The sequence below is a fragment of the Talpa europaea genome (assembly GCF_964194135.1).
Source record: "Talpa europaea genome assembly, chromosome: 8".
Taxonomy (NCBI): Eukaryota; Metazoa; Chordata; class Mammalia; order Eulipotyphla; family Talpidae; genus Talpa; species Talpa europaea.
In genome coordinates this window covers 90,460,255-90,482,801 of record NC_140075.1, presented here as the reverse complement: position 1 = coordinate 90,482,801, position 22,547 = coordinate 90,460,255, and the positions used below count along the sequence as shown (strand labels likewise).

The 22,547-nt window shown below is 37.3% G+C and overlaps 1 protein-coding gene across 1 annotated transcript in view; it reads right to left on the bottom strand.

The window, feature by feature from the left end:
• The window catches only part of SNAPC1 (small nuclear RNA activating complex polypeptide 1), a gene marked incomplete at both ends in the record, with an annotated part of 35,894 nt that extends 13,347 nt beyond the window's left edge, over window positions 1-22,547 (bottom strand). The window contains 8 exons of the mRNA XM_084240422.1: window positions 5,416-5,560; window positions 13,509-13,571; window positions 14,215-14,283; window positions 16,267-16,425; window positions 19,108-19,212; window positions 19,798-19,938; window positions 20,144-20,303; window positions 22,420-22,547. Of these exons, the coding sequence (XP_084096548.1) occupies window positions 5,416-5,560; window positions 13,509-13,571; window positions 14,215-14,283; window positions 16,267-16,425; window positions 19,108-19,212; window positions 19,798-19,938; window positions 20,144-20,303; window positions 22,420-22,547 (970 nt within the window). The remainder of the gene's footprint in view (window positions 1-5,415; window positions 5,561-13,508; window positions 13,572-14,214; window positions 14,284-16,266; window positions 16,426-19,107; window positions 19,213-19,797; window positions 19,939-20,143; window positions 20,304-22,419) is intronic.

Here is a 22,547-nt window from a genome sequence, read left to right as displayed (position 1 = left end):
CAGGTAAATTCATTAACAAATTCCAGATATGCTACAGAGCTGGTCCTTCAAAGTTAATTTCAGAGTTTATGAAATGCTTTAGGCAATTATATTAAGTAATCAAATACGCCAAATGAAGGACGTGATAGTTTGTAAACTATAAATGTTAAGTATTTAAGATACAATGGAACTTCCATTTCTTTCCTATCTTGCATTTGCTCCTCCCTTGTTCCTAGACCACACTGAAAAAAGTAAAAAACACTTGTTTTTCAGATGTTAAGAAGACAGTTTAATCAACTTATCTTTTCTGCTACACTTGCATAAAGTAAAGCTGATCATCAATAAGAAAAATGCCAATAAAAAATCTATCTTTGACATTTTACAAAAAAATTAACATAACAGAAGATTTTAAAATATAATCTAACTAATCAGACTTTTCCTCAAATTCTCTGGTTTTGTTTTGGTTGCTGATAAGACGAAGTACTGGTAACAAAAAATCTGCATTTTAACATGCAAATCAAAGAGTTGGACCAATACACAAATGGGATTAAAATATAGAATTGTTCTATCAGGCCAAAAATTCCCCTTGTGCCCCAACAGTCAACACCTTCCAACACCTACCAGTTCCTAGTAACTAATGATGTGTTTTCTGTCTCTATAGATTTGCCTTTTCCATAATGTCTCTTACAAATGGACTCATAACAGAATAAATGTAATTACACAGTATGTAGCTTATTGTGCCTGCCTTCTTTCACTCAGCACAAATTCATGTGAGACCCATCCATGTTATTACATGAATCAGTAGTTCCTAAATTGTTGAGCAGTATTCCACTATACAGTTATACCACAGTTTGTTTATTTAATGCCTTTAATGCTAGCTGAAGGTATTTATGCTATTAGTAATTTTCCTTAATTATATTTTAAATAAAACCAGTATAAACTTTTGTATACATATTTGTGTGATTATAAGTTCTTATTACTCTTGGATAAGTATCAGCAACATTTATTGAAGCTATCCTTTCTCCACTGCATTGCCTTTGAATCTTTGTGGAAAATAAAATCAACTACATGTATGCACCTATTTTTAGACTTTACTCTTTTCCACTGATTTAGAGTCTCTTTTCCACTGTTTTTATTTCTGAAGCTTTATAATTATTTTTCAAAACTATTTTGGCTACTCTATTTTCTTTGCATTTCCCTATTTATTTAGGAATAACTTGTCAATTTAAAACACAATAAACCTCTTAGGGTTTTTTTGGACTGCATTTAAAGTATAAAACAATTTGGGATTATATGACAACCTAACAATTTTGGATCTTCCAATCCAAGAATTCATTCATTTAAATCAACTGATTTCTTTCATCATTGTTTCATAGTTTTAGCATACAGATCCTGACAATATTTAGTTACCTACATGCTGAAATAATTTGTGAGTTTAATGTTACTGTACTACAGAAAGTTTCAATTTCTAATTTTTCATTGTCAGTATAGAGAAATACTAACCCTGCACATTTATTCATTGTGGTAGATAAAATCTAAATAGATTCTTTTAGATTTTTCTGTGTAAACATGTCTCTAAAGCTATTTTCATTTGCAAACAAACACAGCATTATTTCTTCCTTTCCAATCTAATTGTCTATTATTTCCTTTTATACCAACTAAGACCTCCAATATTTAGTGTAATAGGTGCCAAGAGAGCAGGCATTCTTGTTTTGTCCCCGATAGTAGTGGGAAAGCATTCATTCACCATTAAGTATGATACTAGTTGTAGTTTTCCACAGAAGTTCTTTCTCAGTTGATGAAGTTCCTTTCTAATCCTAATTGGCTCAGTTTTCGTCCTGAATAGATGCTGGATTTTGTAAAATATTTTGTTTACATATTTTGATATAATTATACATATTTTTTCTCCTTTATTCTGCTATTATGGTGAATCATACTGATTTATTTTCCAAACAAGTCAACCTAATATTCCTGGGATAAACCCTACTTTTTCATAATAATTATCCTTCAAACATATTTTTGGATTCAATTTCCTAATATTTGGTACGGATTTTTACACTTCTGTTCATGAAGGATATTGGTTTTTAGTTTTCTTTTCTTGTAATGTCAATAAGCTGGAAAGTATTCCCTCTTATATTTTCTGAAAGAAAGGGACTGTCATTAATCTGTTCTTACACATTTGCTAGAATTCCCAATAGAGTCATCTGGGAATGTAACTTAGTAAACATAGCACTATCCAGGTTTTGTTTCTTCTTATGCTTTCAGAAATGTGTGTCTTTTAAGAAATATATTTTACTTAAGCTATTTAATATATTGGCATAAATCATTCTTAATTGTTCCTTAATATCAATAATTTTTATAAGGTGTACAGTGGCATCATTTAGCTTACTAAGTTTTATTCCTTTCAGTAAATTCTCTTTAGGATATTTTCTAGGCTTAAAATCAGTTTATTGGCAAATCATGACGACTGGGTATCATTTCTTTTTGAAATTATATCATACCTCAATATGGGGCCTCCCCAGGTGGTGCAGCGGTTGAGCTGGGCTGCGAAGCTGCCCACAGCCTGTGCAGTGCCGGTTCGATCCCCAGTCACCAGCGAGGGTCCCACATGGCGTGCAGACCTCTCCTGCCATGCCCGCTGCTCCCCTCAGCAGTGTATTTCGTCACTCTGCCTGTTCTGTTCTCCGCTCTGGCTCTGGTGAATTCTCTCACCCTCCCGCGCTTCTGACTGTACCCAGTGCTTGTATAAGTAAATAATCTTTAAAAAAAAAAATTACATACCTCAATCTGCTAATTACCTGATAGTCATTTTCAAGAGCAATGGCAAGTAAGATTGTGATACTTGTATATGTTACCATCAAACATGAGGTGGTTTTTGGTCTAATAACCCTCACATACTTTATAAAATTAAAGATATAACCATCTATTTCTCCTATCTGAAGCAGGGACTAACAAACTATTGTCCCTGACCACATCTGGCACACCACCTGTTTGTGTAAATACTATTTTATTGGAATGTTTTCTCTATGGCTGCCTTCACCTTATAGTGGCAGAGCTGAGTAGTTGTCACAGAAACTACAAGGCTGGGCCTCCCTCGTGGCCTAAGGATTAAGTCTCAGCACTCTCACTGCGATGGCCCGAGTCTGATCCCGGCCAGGGAGCTAACTAACAAACATGGCGCAGCTCGCCTCTCCTGTCTCACCCACTACTCCCCTCAGCAGTGTAATTCAGTTGGCCTGTTCTGCTTCCCACTCTGACTTTGGTGAATCCTTTCATCCCCCGCACCTCTGGCCTACACCTCAGTTCTTCTATGCAAAAATAAGTAAGTAAAAATCTTAAAAAAAAAAAAAAAAAAAAAAAAAAAAAACCACAAGGCTCATAAAGCCTAAAATACAGATGATCTGGTCCTTTATAGTAACAGTTTGTTGACCCCCTAATCCAGAACATTTTTTTTTTTTAATAGAGGCATGTTTTATTTATTTATTTATTTGTTTGTTCGTTTTGTTTATACATGCACTGGGTACAGTCAGAAGTGTGGGAGGGTGAGAGGATCCACCAGAGCCAGAGGGGGGAGCAGAGCAGGCAGAAGGACCGAAGTACAGTGCTGAGGGGAGCAGCGGGCGGCAGGAGAGGTCTGCGTGCCATATGGGACCCTCCTCCGGTGGCCGGGAAGCAGCTGGGGATCGAACCGGTGCCGCAGAGGCCGCGGGCAGCTTCGCAACCCAGCGCTCAACCGCTGCGCCACCAGGGAGGCCCTCCAGAACATTTTTTTTAAATCAAGATTGAATGCTGGATTTTACCAAATGTCTACTTTGATAACTAATAAAATGAATTCATGCTTCCCCTTAATCTGTTTATAGGCAAAGTATATTCAGACATTCCTAGCTTCCATCCTCGCATCCAGGAACGAATGCACACAGTCAAACTATTCTATATCTGGGATCTTTTATATACATATATAATTTAGAATTTTTTCTATAACACCTCTAAGTGAGACTGGCATAATAGTTCTCTCCACATTGTCTGCTAGCTTTGTAAAAGGAATTAGGCAATTCTTTGGAAATATTTCCAGACTTAAAAAAGTTAGTATCTTCTACTCTACATTCTCAGTGTGCTTCAAGTAACTGTTAAGGTACATAATAATAACTGTAAAATACTAAAGGTATTTTTCAGTTCTTCTTCTACTGTATCAATATGGAGAAAATAAGTTAAAAGACTGTAATATATCTTCATATACCGCTGCAGCAGCTAGGTGTCTGTCTTATATCAGACATTAATATTTTTGTTAAAGATTTATTTATTTATGCATACAAGAACTGGGTTACAGGTCAAAGGTGTAAGGGTGAGAGGATCCACCAGAGACAGAGTGGGGAACAGAACAGGCAGATCGACTGAAATACACTGCTGAGGGGAGCAGCTGGCGAGACAGGAGAGGTATGCTGTGCCACGTGGGTAGCTCCATGGCCGGGGTTCAAACTCGTGCTGCAGTGGCTGCGGATAGCTTCATAGGTTGCTTCTTAACCCCTTGCACCACCAGGGAGGCCCTATCAGGCAATAATATTTAATCTTTTTTCTAAAGCTCATTCCCTGCCACCACCCCGCCCCCCAGCCTGCTCATCACATTCCTACTTTATAACAGTGATTAGATATTATGTATATAATATTTTTAATGATACATTTAAAAGTCATTTCTTTAAAAACCAAATGCCAAATATTTTGACAGATACACTGTTTCAAAAGAAAAGGAGGTACAACTTCATTAGTGTAGCTAACGGAAATACAATTCATAGAATGTATTACTTATACTTTATTATACATACAATCTGGACTCAAACACAAAAATTACTAATAAAATTTGCTATGGGGGTCTCCCTGGTGGTGCAGGTGGTTGAGCGCAGTGCTGTGAAGCTATCCACAGCCTCTGCAGTGCCGGTTCAATCCCTGCCGGCCTCGGAGCAACCCATATGGCAAACAGACCTCTCCTGTCTCACCCGCTTCTCCCCTCAGCAATGTATTTCATCAGACTGCCTGTTCTGTTCCCCGCTCTGTCTCTGGTGAATCTTCTCACCCTCCCGTGCATCTGGACTATACCCCGGCTCTTGTATAAATAAAATCTTTAAAAATAAAATAAAATAAAATAAAATTTGCTATGAAGAATTCTAGTCTGACTCAATAACTACTTACCTGTATCACTTTTGGACAAGTTATGTAATTTGTATGGGCCTAAATCTCATCATCTACAAAATGATGAATTTGTTACAATGCCTAGGATCCTTTCATCAATAAATCCCAAAAATTTAAGATAATTTATTTTTAATGTTAAATCTCACTAGGTTCTCCATCAAACAATATATAATCTTATTTAACAAAGACAAAATGGTAATGGGAGGTTGAAAGTAAGACTCATCTTTTCTCAGAAAGACTTGTAAAAGTTACCTCTGGAAGACATCTTTCTTCCTGCTGATTTCAATGTTTCTTTATTTCTTTTTTTCCTACTTGCTTTAGTTTGTCCTTGACCAGACGCAGAATCAGAATCAGAGGAATCAAGTTTGACTTGACGATGCCGTCTTGACTTGGACGCCTTAAGAGTTAGAAATCCAGTCAAGCACAATGAACCACAAAATGAATCCAACTGACAGATCGTTTAAAAAAAAAAAGGACAATCTCTAGGAGAGATCTTTGGTGCCACCTAGCGACTTGTAGCCAGCACAGGCTCCTGAAGGAGCTAGTGGCCAGCTGGGGAGTTAGCCCACACCCGGCCCCTTCCGAACAAGTAGTCTGAGCCCACAGGGAGAGCGAGCACCCACAGCCAGGGCAGACCAGGCACGCAGAAGAGTGTGCCTGACACCGGACGCGCAGGGAGTGTGTCCCACATCACCATTTTAGAACAGGGACATTTCTTCAGTAAAGACTACCTGCAGAAGGCTTCCTCAGGAGCCAGAGGTGAGCGGGGGAAGTTCGCCCACGCCAGACCCCCTCTGGCCTGCAGTCCAAGCCCAGAGGGGGAGCAGGAACCCACCGGCGGGGCAGACCAGGCGCACAGGGGAGTGTGTCCCCACATCGACATTTTAGGACAGGGACCTTTCTCCAATAAAGACTGCTTGAAACTGACAGATGACTCCTGGAGGAACCAGAGGGGAGAAGAGAAGCCCACCCAAGATGCCGGCCAGTCCCAACAACACAGTGTCCCAACGCATACGGCAAATTAGAAAACAGACAGTAGGGAGGAGAAGAACCACACGCAACCTAGCAACTCTCCAGAGAAAAAGCACACCACAAAAAGAAAACCAGCCCCCAGATTGCAACGACAGTAACTTGGAAGAACTTCTGAGCCTTCCAGAAAGAGAATTTAAAATTGCCGTGATTAAAAAACTGACAGAAGTCATAAAGGAAAACAATGATAAGGGAAAAATAATCAACGATCAGAAGAATGAAATTGAGTCCCTAAAGAGGGAAGTAAAAGAAATGCAGGAGATCAAAGAATTAGTGGAAGAACTAAAGAATTCTGGGAAAAGCAATGAAAGCAGAATTGATGAAATGGAAGAACGAATAAGTGCTCTTGAAGACACAGAAATAAAAAGAACCAAAACAGAAAAGGAAAGAGAAGTACGAAGGAAAAAGAATGAAGAAAGACTTCGGGAAATATCTGACTCCATGAGGAAAGGAAATATAAGAGTTATAGGAATACCAGAAGGAGAGGAGAGAGAAGTAGGAACAGAGAAAATATTCAAAGATATAATTGAAGAGAACTTCCCAAATGTGAAGAAGGAGCTGAAAATTGATATACAAGAAGCAAGAAGAACACCAAACTTCCACGACGAAAGGAAAAATACAGCAAGACACATAATAGTAAAGCTCCCAAGAATCCAGGACAAGGAAAAAATAATGAAGCTGGCAAGAGGGAAGAAACAGATAACATTCAAAGGAAAGCCAATCAGGCTGACATCAGACTTCTCCGAAGAAACACTACGGGCAAGGAGAGAGTGGAGGGACATAGTCAACAGACTCCAAGAAAACAGATGCCAACCAAGAATACTCTATCCCGCAAAGCTCTCCTTCCTCTTTGAAGAAAGAATATGGACCTTCCCAGACAAACAGAAACTCCGGAATTTCATTGCAACTAAACCCCCACTCCAAAAAATACTACAAGGAGTCCTAAAGCCAGAACCTCAGAGGGACGAATAACAATGAAAGAAGGTCAAAAAAAAAAAAAAGTTATTAAAAGAATAAATAAATAAAATCAAAGGAAAGACAAACACAATGGCAAATACAGATGTTAACATATCAATATTAACTCTAAATGTAAATGGACTAAACTCTTCAATAAAAAGACACAGAGTTGCAGCCTGGATTAAGAAACAAAACCCAACCTTTTGCTGTCTCCAGGAAACACATTTAGCTACAAAAGATAAAAATAGGCTCAAAGTTAAAGGATGGAAAACAATCCTACAAGCAAATGGACTAAAAAAGAAAGCAGGAACAGCTATACTTATATCAGATAAAACAGATTTCAAACTCAAAAAGATAAAAAGAGACCCCAATGGTCACTACATTATGATCAAGGGGACAATACTTCAAGAAGAAATAACACTCATTAACATATACTCACCAAACGAAGGAGCACCAAAATATATCAGACAACTGTTGTCCTCTCTGAAAACAGACATCAGAGAAAACACATACGTAGTGGGAGACTTCAACACACCACTATCAACAATGGATAGATCAACAAGACAAAAAATAAGTAAAGAAACCAAAGCTCTAAATAAGGACCTAGAGCAATTGGGCTTAACAGACATCTATAGAACACTAAACCCCAAAAAAACGGAGTACACATTTTTCTCAAGCGCACACGGATCATTCTCCAGGATCGATCACATACTGGGGCACAAGACAAACATCAACAGATACACAAAGATTGAAATCATACCAACCATCTTTTCTGACCATGAAGGCATCAAACTAGAAATAAACCATAAAAGGAAGGCAAGGAACTTTCCTATCTCATGGAGATTAAAAACCACACTACTGGAAGACCACTGGACTAATGAGGAGATCAAAGAAGAAATTAAAAAATTCTTTGAATTGAATAACAAGCAGGACACCGATATCCTAAATGTATGGGATGCAGCAAAAGCAGTAATAAGAGGAAAATATATAGCAATAGAAGCTCACATCAAGAAACAAGAACTCAAAGAAACAACCTAATCTCGAAGCTCAAAGATCTAGAAAAAGAACAACAAAAAAACCCCAAAACCAGTAGAAGAAAAGAAATAATAAAAACCAAAGCAGAAATAAATGAAATTGAAACTAAAAAAACAATCCAAAAGATCAATGAAACCAAGAGCTGGTTCTTTGAAAAAATCAATAAAATAGACAAACCCCTAGCCAGGCTCACAAAGGAAAAAAGGGAGAAAGCACAAATAAACAGGATCATCAATGAAAGAGGAGAAATCACAACGGACACAGCAGAAATCAAAAGAATAATCAGTAACTACTATGAACAGTTATATGGAAACAAGTTTAATAATCTAGAGGAGATGGACAAATTCCTACAACTCTACAATCACCCAAAGCTAGATAAAGAAGAAATAGAACACCTAAACAGACCAATTACAATTAGCGAAATTGAAATGGTAATCAAAAACCTCCCCAAAAACAAAAGCCCAGGACCTGATGGATTTACAAATGAATTCTACCAAACATTCAGAGGCGAATTAGTGCCTATCCTTCACAAACTCTTCCAAAAAATTGAGAAGGAAGGGACAATACCAAACACGTTCTATGAAGCCAACATTACACTAATACCAAAACCGAACAAGGACAACACAAAAAAGGAAAACTACAGGCCAATCTCCCTAATGAACACTGATGCAAAAATCCTCAATAAAATTTTAGCCATCAGAATCCAACAATGTATCCATAAGATAATTCACCACGACCAAGTAGGATTCATTCCAGGGGCACAAGGATGGTTTAACATCCGAAAATCAATCAACGTTATCCAACACATCAACAAAAAGAAATACAAAAACCATATGATAATATCAATAGATGCTGAGAAAGCTTTCGACAAAGTGCAACACCCATTCATGATAAAAGCCCTTGAAATTCTTGGGATACAAGGAACATACCTCAACATCATAAAGGCCATCTATGACAAGCCAACAGCCAGTATCATTCTCAATGGTGAAAAGCTGAAAGCAATTCCATTAAGATCTGGAACAAGACAAGGATGTCCACTCTCACCACTGCTTTTCAATATAATAATGGAAGTCCTAGCCAGGGCAATAAGACAAGAGAAAGACATCCAAGGAATCCAAATAGGAAAAGAAGAAGTCAAACTATCACTATTTGCAGACGATATGATATTATACATAGAGAACCCCAAAAACTCCACAGAAAAGCTAATTCAACTCATCAATCAGTTCAGTAAAGTGGCAGGATACAAAATCAACATGCAAAAGTCAGTAGCCTTCCTATACACAAACAATAAATCTGAAGAAGAAGAAATCAAAAAAACCATCCCTTTTGTTATTGAAACAAAAAAAATCAAATATTTGGGAATAAATCTAACAAAAGAGGTAAAGGACCTATACAAAGAAAACTATAAAACACTGTTAAAAGAAATAGAAGAAGACACAAAGAAATGGAGAGACATCCCCTGCTCGTGGATTGGAAGAATAAACATTATTAAAATGGCCATCCTTCCAAAAGCAATATACAGATTCAATGCTATTCCAATCAAAATTTCAATGTCATTCTTCAAAGAAATAGAACAATTATTGATGAAATTCATATGGAATCACAAAAAAACCCCGAATAGCCAAAGCTCTCCTGAAAAAAAAAGAAGGGAATGGAGGTATTACACTCCCAGACTTCAAACTATACTACAAAGCCATAATCATCAAAACTGCATGGTATTGGAACAAGAACAGACATACAGACCAATGGAATCGAATAGAAAATCCAGAAATAAACCCACAGATTTATGGTCAACTAATCTTTGACAAAGGAGCAAAGACTATGCATTGGAGCAAAGAAAGTTTGTTCAATAAATGGTGCTGGGAAAACTGGGTCGCTACATGCAAAAGAATGAAGCTTGACCACTACCTCACACCATACACAAAAATCAACTCAAAATGGATTAAAGAACTAGACATAAGACCTGAAACCATAAAATACATAGAAGGAAATATAGGCGAAACACTACGTGATCTGCACATCAAAGACATCTTTACAGACACATCACCCAAAGCAGTGATAGTGAAGGCAAAGATAAACAGCTGGGACTACATCAAATTAAAGAGCTTCTGCACAGCAAAAGAGACAATAACAAAAACAAAGAGAAACCCCACCAACTGGGAGAACATTTTTGCACCCAACACTAATGATAAAGGACTGATCACAAAAATCTGCAAAGAGCTGATGAGACTCAACAACAACAAAGAAAATAATCCAGTCAAAAAATGGGCAGAAGAGCTAAAAAGAAACTTCTCTGAAGAGGAAATGCAAATGGCCAACAGGCATATGAAAAAATGTTCAACATCACTTGCCATCAGGGAAATGCAAATCAAAACTACCATGAGATACCATCTTACACCAGTGAGAATGGCACATATTAAAAAAACTAGCAACAACAAATGCTGGCGAGGGTGTGGAGAAAAAGGAACTCTTCTGCACTGTTGGTGGGAGTGCAAACTGGTCCAACCACTGTGGAGAGCTCTGTGGAGATTTCTGGACCTACTAAACATAGAGCTTCCATATGATCCAGCAATTCCACTCCTAGGTATTTACCCAAAGGACACAGAAACATCAATTCCAAAGAACACCTGCACCCCTATGTTTATAGCAGCACTGTTTACAATAGCTAAGCTTTGGAAACAACCCAAATGCCCAAAAATAGATGACTGGATCAAGAAGATGTGGTACATATATACCATGGAATATTACTCAGCATTCAAAAAAGATAAACACATGCAATTTGCAGCAACATGGATGGCGCTGGAAGGGATCATGCTCAGCGAAATAAGCCAAAAAGAAAAAGAAAAATACCGGATGGTCTCACTCATAGCAGGAATCTAGAAAACTTAAATAAGGGACCAGGAAAATGAATAACTATAAGAAAGTGAAAATCAAAATCAACAAAAAACTGTGAACCAGAGACACTTTTAGGGGGGCGGGGGCGGGAGGGGAGGGATTGGGGTCAGAATGGGGGGGCTGCAATTGTATGGGGAATATAACAATAAAATTTATTAAAAAAAATAATAATAAAAAAAAAAATAAAAATATGTTCACTCATAAAAAAAAAAAAAAGGACAATCAAGATAAGATTTACACAAAAAGATTTGTCCTAGAATACTTTTCCATATTGGTTTGCTTAATACATGTCTTATATATACCCTCTCTTATCTTAATAACATGAAAAGTTTTCTGTATCTGTCATCACCATTACTTCAACTGAATTAAAATGTGGTTGTTGAATTAAAATATAGACATAGTTGCATGTGTAAGAAACTGAGGTGTAAAGCACAATTGGTGTTTTTTACTTCCTAATAACGTATTCTCTTTTACTTCTAATAATATTTTATTTTCCTCAGATACCAACATGTTTTTTGAGTGAAATTCCTTACACCTGGCTCCAGGCTATACGGTCCAGATATGATCACAATAAGCTTTACATCCCCATGGCCACTGTGATTTGTTCAAGAGTGTAGATATGATCTCTATAATAGAATTCTGTTGACCTATTAGGAAGAAAAATTCTCCCTTTCCTAAGCCTCTAAAAACTGGCAAAACACAAGCTATAGCTATCATGAATAGCACTTGAAAAGAGTGAAAGCAACTTAACATTGAGAAATGGAAGGACAGTCCAAGGACTTTCAAGTCACAGGAGTCAATGTATTCCTTGTTTGTTTAAGCAGAGTGCTGACTAACACAGGAGTTTTCAGTTAATGTGACATGTACAGTGCAGGTATTAACAACTGTTAAAAAGTTTCCATGCAATGACATACACTTACAACTTAAGAGAATCATAACTTAACTGCTTAATTAATTTTAAAGAGCATTTCATAATGCCTTAATATATTATACAATGAGTGATAAAAATAGTTGTTTAAAAAGAATTTGGGATAAATTATCATTTAGTGCTTTTATTCAGTAATACTTTGTGCTCAAGCAAATATAACACTAAACAACAGTCACTTTCAATATTTTATTTCTTTTACCAGAAAACGATAATTTCCCACAGGAAAAATGTAAAATATTCAGGAAAACATTTGGGATTAAGCAAGTTAACATCCCTCTTGAAACCCCATTAATGTGTATAAAGGAGTGAAAGACAAAACAGAAAAAATAGGAAACGACACAGCTATAAACAAAACAAAATTCTGGAAGATGGAAAGTGGAAAAGTGAACAATAGCAAACTTAATGCAATGAAGACAGCTGAAAACTAACTGAATATTACCACAAAGCAAGCTGATCCAAGTGGATCAGGAGAAGATCCTGGGACTGAAAGAATGAGTAGATATGTTGGAAACCCCCATGGGAAGTAATAGAGTCCCAGCCTCAAAGCTAAACTACTGACCTTCCCTGTAGCAAACAAGAGGTTCGCTCTCTGGAGAGGCTAAACCAAGAAAAGATAGGTTTGAGGAAATTGTGACAACTGAGGAAGGAAGCCCTCCTAGTGAAAATAGGAAAGGTGAGTGAAACCCATGTAAGAAATGGTGCACCTCTTGACTGATTTTCTGTAGGCTCCCAAAACATTAGCAGCCAGACTATTTGCCACTTTCCTGCTCAAAATAAAGGATTGTTTTCAGGTAGAAATTACTGGATCCAAAATCAAACACACAAACAAAAATAACCAGTGAATTTCAAAGAGAGAAGGTTACTGTATTCAGCAAAAAAAATAAGAAGATGCATTTTTTTTTTAAGAGATTCAGAGAAGGAAAAAATATTAGTAATAAAAAAGTGAGCAGAAATTAAAATTCAATATAACGGTCCGAAAGTCCAAGTTACAGAGATGTCCCTGAAAGTAGAGACTGAAAGCAGGAAAGTAAAATAAGAAAGTTTCAAGCAAGACAAGAAATACTACCAAAGAAATAATGCAAAATATCCCTCAGAAATGAAGATTATCACGTTGAAAGTACGTTCACCATGAGAGCCTAGGACAATGGCTGAAAAAGACGTATAGCAAGTTACTTGATTGTGAAAGTTTAGACCTCCGGTGGTTAAAAAAAACCAAGAACTCTCAAAATTGGAACTACTAGAAGCTGGAAGACAAATGAAGAATAGGGCATCAAAAGTCCAGATAAATACCAGGAGAAAAAAAAAAGTTAAGATGATGCCGCTGGAGATTAGGAATGCAGGGGTGGGAAGAGGTGGAGCAAGGGACTGCGTGTTTATATAACCTACATGGTATTACTGGACTTTCTTAACTATGCACATGTATTACTTTGAGGAAAAGCACAAATTGAATTTGAAAGCAATGAGTTCAATCCCAAATTACCTTATTAAAGAAATAACTTACCTGAACAACAACTGAAAAGGCCTTTGATTTTATTTTCGCTAATGATTCTGCCCTTTCACATCTCTGGAAGTAAAATAAATAGAAAGAGGGGGGGTCAAAACACATAAACATTAAGTGAGATTATGAATTCCCAAGTATCTGTTATCAGAAATAAGATTGGAGAAAGATGGAATAAAAGAAACTAACCTTTACTGGACCCGTATTGAGTACAGACACACACACACACATGTCTCCAGCAGGTGCCAGGATACCTTCCCCATAGTTACTGGCTGTTTTCACTCAGAATTTAAAGAATATGAACAAAAAGCTTTGGTGATCAGGCCATTCCCTCCTTAGGCGCCTACACACACTATCTCATCCACAAAGATGGACAGATGGGAGAAGCAGTAAATAGAAGCTTGGGCTCCACAAAGGTCAACAAGAAGAAAACTAATTATAAAAGCCTTACTCTGCCCCTGTCAGGACTAAGGCACGTTCCTTCATCCTTTCCTTTCCCTGCTAAACACAGTTAACATCCTCACACCCAATCTATAGCTGATGCAGTCTTTCACAAGGCTGCCAGTAAAGCATGTTTTAAAACGTTCTGAGATATTTATAATACTGACCAAGACTCACAAAGCTTAACATATAAAATCAGTCATACATAAAATGAAGGAGTTAACCAAACTATTACTCCACAAGCAACCACAAAGCAAATTTTTCTGACCTCTGATTTTTGGGAATTCTTGTCCCTCTTTTCTTCTCCATCTTTAACCTTTGATTTTAAGGAAGGATTCTGAAAGAGCAAAAAAAGTTATATTTATCTATACACACACACAATTACAACTCAAATGAAGTACAATAAACTGCAAATCAACTACAGAACAATGAGAATCATTTACTTTTAATTACTGAAACACTGAAAGATTGAAGTTAGTGCTGTTCACCACCTGACATTATTAAGATCACAGCTAGGTTTCAGAATAGTCCTAATGATGAATAACATGCAGATTATGTAGTAGTAAGAAAATTAGTTTATTCTCCTTTTCTTTAGGTTTTCAGAGACCTGAGTAGCAATGTTCATTAAAAAGCCTTTATTGGGCCTCCCCGGTGGCACAGCGGCAGACCTCTCCTGTCTTGCCCGTTGCTCCCCTCAGCAGTGCTTTCCGCCTGTATGCCCGTTCTGCTTCCCACTCTGTCACTGGTAAATCTTCTCACCCTCCCGCGCCTCTGGCCTGTACCCCAGTTCTTGTATAAAAATAAATCTTGTGTGTTTCATCAGTCTGCCTGTTCTGCTCCCCGCTCTGGCTCTGGTAAATTCTCTCATCCTCCCATGCTTCTGACTGCACCCAGTGCTTGTATAAATAAATAAATAAATAAATCTTTAAAAAATAAAAAATCTTTAAAAATATAAAAAGGAGATTTTTAAAAAATAAACAAATAAATAAAATAAAAAGCCTTTATTTATTAAAGGACAGCACTCTGCCTATGAATACAAAGGTCATTTGTGTGACCCACTTGTAGCACCCCAATATCCTAATATGTATTATCTCATAATAAAATAAATGTGGGTAGAGGAAGCAAATTAGTTCCTTCTTTCCAAGATTATCAACATCTTCTCATTTTCCTTATATCTTTTCTAAAATTAAGTGTTTTTTTTTTAATTTATTTATGTAAACAAGAACTGGGGTGTAGGCCAGAGGTGTGGGGGGGTATGTGTGTGACAGGATTCACCAAAAAGGGAGCAGAAGAGGAGAATCTACTGAATCTACTGAAATATACTGCTGAGGGGAGCAAGGGCAAGACAGGTGAGATCTGTTGCACCATGTAGGCTAGCTTACCATCCAGGGGTCGAACTCATGTAGCAGTGGCTAGAGATAGCTTGAAAGCACTGAGATTTTAACACTTAGGGAGGCTCCTAAAATTTAGTTTTAAAGCAGCTGCCTTTATATAATGAAAAGCCACAAAGTAGCAACACATCTTTCAGAAAGACAATATGTAAGATAATATCTATCTAGCATTTTCAAAAACAGACACATTATCAGACATAAAAGTAATCAGAAAAATGCCTATATCTTACTTTTTTAAATAGAAGTATTTACTAAATTATCTGGTAAATTTAGCAAGACTAGTCTTTAGGTTTCCAGAGTAAAAAAGGCTAATGTGGAATATAGGCAGATGTAACATCAATATTTGAATCAGAAAACTAAACTGAAGATCTGTGTTGCTGAAACGTGTAAGTCTGTGAACCAGACAAGTAGAGCATGTGATGAACAGAGAAGCACATGCCCTGTCACCATTTCCCCTGCTGCTGTTGCCATGAAGCAAAAGCAAGACTAGTGGCAGCAGACCTCTGATTTTAAAAGAAGCTGAATATCTAGACTTTTTAGTGATGTCCACAAATACTTAAATGCTGGTAATTAAGCCAATTTTTTAAAACAATATTATGATCAACACTGAGTCAAACAAAACATGTCTGCATGCAGGACTTGGCCCTGAGACTGCCAGTGTGCAACAACTTAGAAAATGCTAATAAGTTATAAAGATTCTAATAAATCTGTGGTACACCAAGATTTTTATTCCCCCAATTAATTAAATATAATGAATGTAATTATGTAATTATTAATAATCACTTAATTACATGTTATGTAATTTTATGTAAAATCCACTTGAAAAGTTAAACATTACATACTAAGTAGCAAAGTCAGAACTGGATTCACATATATAATGTAAATTCACATATATAATGTAAATCAAAGGTGAGATATAAATCACATACTTTTCTGTCTTTGTGCCATTGCTGATGCTCCAAAACTATGTTCTTGATATTGTCAAAAAAATCGTCCTTTATCAAACTGAGGGCTTTGTCTGGATTGGATTTATCAGCTGAAATTATATGTTTCATGTTCTGATAGTGATCGTGAACATTCAGCATTTCCTAAAAGTGAAAAGATGAATCCTTCATTTCAAGTTTTGAGGAGAAACGTAAAAGCAAAACAAAATAAGATCACCTTCCAAAGTAACTGAATTGATAAGGAATAACATGCTACAGTATCTTGAAAATAACACAATCGTAACATTATTAATGAAGAGACAGCTTTCCAGATGTATGAAATGAGTTCAATTCAACAAACATCAACTAATAAACACGGTACAGAGAAACAGTGGGTAAAGACCAATCAACACAGGGCCTCCCTGGTGGTGCAGTGGGTTGAGCACAGCGCTGTGAAGCTGTCAGCAGTCTCTGCATTGTAGATTCGATTCCCAGCCAACTAGGGAGATTCCCACATGTGGACCTCTCCTATAGCGCCTGTTGCTCCCCTCAGCAGCATTTTCAGTCTGTCTGCTTGTTCTGCTCCCCACTCTGTCTCTGGTGAATCCTCTCAACCTCCTGCATCTCTGGCCTATACCCCAGCTATTGTATAAATAAAAAAATAAATCTTTGAAAAAAATAAATAAAATGTATCCCCCGTTAACTTTTATTAAAAAAAAGACTAATCAACACAGGATTGCATTCCAGGATGTAAGAAAATTTAACTGTAGTATATCATATCATTAAGTATCATGACTAATAACTAAGATCATATTTTCATTTCATATGATCACATCAAGGATATTTACACATTTCCTGATGCTCAGCTGAAAATTCCTATAAAATGACTCTCATTTATCCTCTACAGAGATGTGCTGCCTTTTACAAGTCCTAAAGCTCATCTGCTATTCCTCATAAACTTCATCAAAGATTCAGCATTAAATGAAATTGAGGGTGATTTATGACATCCGTTGAGGTATCACCTAGGCACCGGGACCTTCATCCCCCAGAAACCTCCAGGTAAAAGGTCAGGTTGATGGGGTAACGAAAAAGATAGCACATTGCAGGCAGACTTAAGAAATTATACAAAACCAACATTGGGGCTTAGTGTGAAGGTCGCAGAAAGCTACGGACACATCTGTTACAGATCATCACTGCAACATCTGAGTCAGGCCTAAATTAGGCTATTCAACTCATTTCTAGTGGATTTCAATGGAATTGACTGACATCTGTCCAAGGAATCAAAAAAGACTAAGTAGGGCCTCCCCGCTGGCACAGCGATTGAGCACTGGGCTGCGAAGCTGCCAGCAGCCTCTGCAGTGCCGGTTCGATCCCCGGCTGCCAGCAAGGATCCCACATGGCGCGCAGACCTCTCCTGCAGCCCGCTGTTCCCCTCAGCAGTGCACTTCGTCAGTCTGCCTGTTCTGCTCTCCGCTCTGGCTCTGGTGAATTCTCTCACCCTCCGCGCTTCTGACTGTACCCCAGTACTTGTATAAATAAATAAATAAATCTTTAAAAAAAAAAAAAGACTAAGTAATGGTGCATGCTCATGTCACACATGCTGGATCTTCAAAGGAGAAAGAATATCCAGACATGGGGATCACCTAACTTTTTAGTTTATTATGTGCTATACTGCCATTATCTTATCACAGGCAACAAAATTCAGGGGAAAAAACACTAGCTAGACCAGGATTTAAGTTTCACTTCTGTCATTTGCAAGACTGTGACCTCTGGCAAGCTACTCAGTCTGAGAATCACATCCCACATTTGTTTAAAATGAAGTAATGCTAAACTAACCTCCTTTAAAAGTATTAAGTGAGCTTGTACAAGAGTTCTAAGCAATGTCAAGCACTATATAAATTAGAGGATTAAGGAATAAAAGACAGTGCTTTACCAACCTGGACATCCAAATCCAGTGTCTGCACCTTAGTGCATCTTACTTCACACAAATTTAACTTCTCTGAGCCTCAGTTTCATCATTTTTAAAATGGGGGCTATATTAACTCCTCTGCAGGGTACCAGGATGAATGAGATAACACATGTAAAACAACTGAATATTCCACATAGGTCATTATCATAAATGTATAAATGAAGAAACTGAATCGGAAATGAAACCATTTGCTGAAGGTTATATTTAAGTAGCAAAGGTAGAATTAGAAATCAAATGTTTCAATCTATCAGTCAGATGAATCAGCTGATTCAAGACCTACTTCCCCTCATTTTATTAACCACAGACCTAGAACTAATAAATGCTAGTATGATAATCAAAACTCAGGTCTGCTGATGGAGACTTAAAAGCACCTTCAGGCAGTAAAAGAAAAGCAAAGAAGTATTAAATTTAAAGATTATCAATAAGAATGGATCATAGGCTATGCTAGAACAGGAGAGATAAGGTCAAAACGGTATTGAACGAAAAGCTCTCAAAGCAAACCTGTAGCAAAGCAGAGCTTTATCAAAACACTCATTGTTCTCAATGGTTTTTAAATAAGCATTGTAAAAAGAATCTTAAATTGATAAATGCTGTCTTAAAAAAAATTAAAACTCAAATAAAATGGTGGTTTCAGTAGTCCTGAGTTCAAGGGCAGCCTTCTACATCTTTCTGTTTCTCATTGTGTGTAAAGATTTATTCCATAAATCTCAATACATTTAGGATGTATTATTTCTTATAATACCTGAGAGAAAATAATAGTATTCTGTAGTTGGTTAAAATCACAAAAATTTTCAGTATCCAGCAAGTGACAGTATAACCTCAATATATAGCTAACAATAAAACTTCTTTTAAATTTAAAAGCATAAAAGCATATTTACCTCTAATACATCAGAAGTAATAAGTTTCATTACACGATCATTTGGATCTTTAAATTCTTCAGTAACTTCAGTTCGTTGAATTTTTTTCTTCATCCTATATGACAGCTATATAATAAAAGTCTTTTAAAATTGATGCCTTTTAAAGGACAGTTTTTAAGTGTTGAAATATAAACCTGCAGTAAAAATGGTCTATCACTAAACAAAGGAAGCTCTGAGTGTATATTTATTATACAACTCATTTTTTAACTGAAATAACCTGTAAGATGCCATACCACCTGCATGGAAATTCAGATAAGATTCAGAGAAGTTACATGCTTTGCCACCTAATGGCAGAACGAAAACTAGAATCTTATGTACTATCAACCTAGTATCTCAACTGTCACAAGACTGAAGAAATATTGTATTTCATTAGTGGAAGTTTCAACTTGCCACCAACTGACATTAAAACTCTTGGTCCCCTTTCAGTAACCTCTCTAAATGTTTGAACAAAGGAATGAACAAATGCATCGGATGCTGAATCTAATTTTCTCTCCTAACAGCTTTCTTAGCAGGCAGCATCCACAGTCTCTAAAAATAGAGACTGAATTTGCAAACTATAGAATATTCTTTGCACTTTGAGGAGATTGAGGTAATTAATGCACATTGAAACAATTTCTCATTTTGAAAAAACAAACAGTTGAAGTAACATACCAATTTGGGCATTGCTGTATAGTGAAATGCTCTGTCTAGTCGTAACTTCCTGAAAATATAAGCTGCATCAAAATGTTGCGCATTTATCAAATCTTGCTGAAATTTTAAAACTTCATCCCAGTCCTTCAGGGCAACTCTAATCTGCAAACAAAAAGTAAAAAAAGTTGTCACTAAATGTAAATCTTTTTGCACAGGTATACTTTTAAAACAAATTGCTATTTGTCAGTTTGTCACAAAAATATTGTACTTATACAATATTTTTTTGTATAGTAGGTACTTGTACCTACTATATAGTACTTGTACCTTCTATATTTCTGCTGGGGTAAAACAAGTCACCAAGTATTACCTTTTGTTTTGGTTGACACAGTTGGGTGTTATATAATCCATACAGCAGATATAAAGCACCGACTCTGATCTGAAAGGTATATGGAGGTAAAAAGTATCGCCAAGCCAAAGCTAATGCTTCTTTTGTAAATGTGTTCTTTTCTAAATTTCTCATTCTACCACTAGAAAACAAAGAGGAAATATATTATGACTCTAAGTGAATAATTAGAACAAAAACTACAAAAGGTATGTATATACTTGCTTAAATAGCAGTTGCTAGAAACTGGATGGACATTTCACCTGATCCCTTCATGAAGCACAAAGACCTAATTTTCTGCCAAGCCACTTACACTAAGCACAGGCATTTGTTAAGAAAATATGAAACATCCTTCCAAAGCTTCAAGTTTCCTTGCTGAATTGGAAAGTGAAACAAGAGGGTTTACAAATAATTACTAGTTAAGAATGTAAAAGATATAACATATTAAGGTAACCAGAATAAAATACAAAAATGACATGCATTTTAATATAAACAAGATTTTCCCCAAGACTCAAGTTACCTACATCACATTTGTCCTCAAGATACGTAGGTGAAAAAATAAGAGAACAATACAATGAAACCCTCCCACCACCATCACCCTAGCCCTGGGTCCTCCCAAACCTGCAAGGTAAAGTTTATCAAAGTGAAAAAAGAAGCATGGTTGGGAAGCAAACCCCCTTATACTCTAAAACCTTGGCTTTTCAAATAAAAAAATACTGAAAGAATGCAAAATACCTACTATAATACTGACAGCGACGGCAATCTTTAAAGAAAATCCACTCTTCACTGGTCTCTACTTTTTTCTAATTTTAAATTTTCTTTTTTAGGTAAATATCCGGGTAATCTGAACAAAATTTCCTTGAACTGCCACTTTTCCCAAGAGGGATACAGTGAAAGAGCTTGGGTTTTGGTAACAGGCAGAACTTAGGTTTCTGCTCTACCACTTACCAGTTATGTGATCTTGGAGAAATTACTATCCCCCTTAAGCCTCAATTTCTTATCTATAAAACAAGGATAATAATACCTATCTTTCAAAGTTGTTCAATCCACTAAATACATTAAATTGTAAATGCATTACATTTAGTAACCAATTACAAAATTAGTTCCTCCCCTTTCAGTAACTGTACAAATAATTTCCATCCTTCACCCCTGCAATATACAAACTATATAGGTAATTATTTTATATCTACATGGAGGAAAATGAGAACTTTTACATTTTATTAAGCATAATACCAAGGACTATTCACTTGATTATTTAGCCTTTTCAATATAATACATACTGTGCTAATATAAGATACCAAATTCATCTAGGAACTACCCCTCGCAGAGGGAAAGTTAAAAAGTATAACAATAAGATACATTTATTAAGCATTTAGAGTGCACTTAACATATACTAGCTCATTTAATTCCCAAAACTAAATTATAAGGCATTATCAGTCCTTTTTTTTACAGACAAGAAAACTGAGGCAAGTAACTTGTCCAAAGTCAGACACTCTGCTTCAAATTCAGGTAGCTGGAGGCCACTACCTGTTCTTAACCACTACACCGTACTGACTTTTGAACTACACACTTATAATAAAATGTGTTAAGTTGATAAAGTAAGCATAAAGTGCTCTAGGGGGTAAACAGCAAGAACACATTATTCTAGAAGGGCAAAGAAAGCCTTCCCTGAAGAATGTGAGCTGAAACCTGAGGGAAAAATACAGCAGATGCTGGAGCAAGAGAGTGAGTGCAGAGAGACCAAGCTGCAGAGATTAAAGGGCCCAGTCACAGGAAGGGCTGGAGAGCCACTAGCATTATTTGAGCTTTATCCCCAGGGCAGGGGATACCACTGAAAGGCGAGTAAGCAGGAAAGTGACGTGATCAAATGTGCACTTTGGCAAGATAACTTTGGTAAGATAACTTTGGTTGTTGCATGAAAAATGAACTCAGTCGTGCCGGGTGTAGTTCTAGAACAAGACCGGAGAAGGGCACAGAACGGCGACCCAGGTGAGGGCGCGGCAGAGCAGACCCGGAGGCCGGCCATCAGGCAGGGACACACAGGAGAAGAGGCGGCCAAAGGATGCAACCGAAGCCGGTACCACCACCGGGGAAAGCGCGCGGCGTGCACGCCAGTGAAGCCCCGGGGAAGGAGGAGGCAGCGCTCGGACTGTCGCTCTCCTCAGTCCCACCCGGGTGCGGTGATGGAGGGGGAAAGGCAGCCACTTGCGACGCCGTCTCTGAGCCGGGAGACAGGCGGAGAGCAGACCAGAAACACCCACCAGAAGATGGCCCCGAACTTCATGCTCCTCCAGAGCTCGGAGAAGTCCTCGAAGCGCACGCTGTCGGTCTCCTGGAAGCGGCTGAGCAGCGCCTCGCAGTCGGCCTGCAGGCCTGGAGGAGCCCCCAT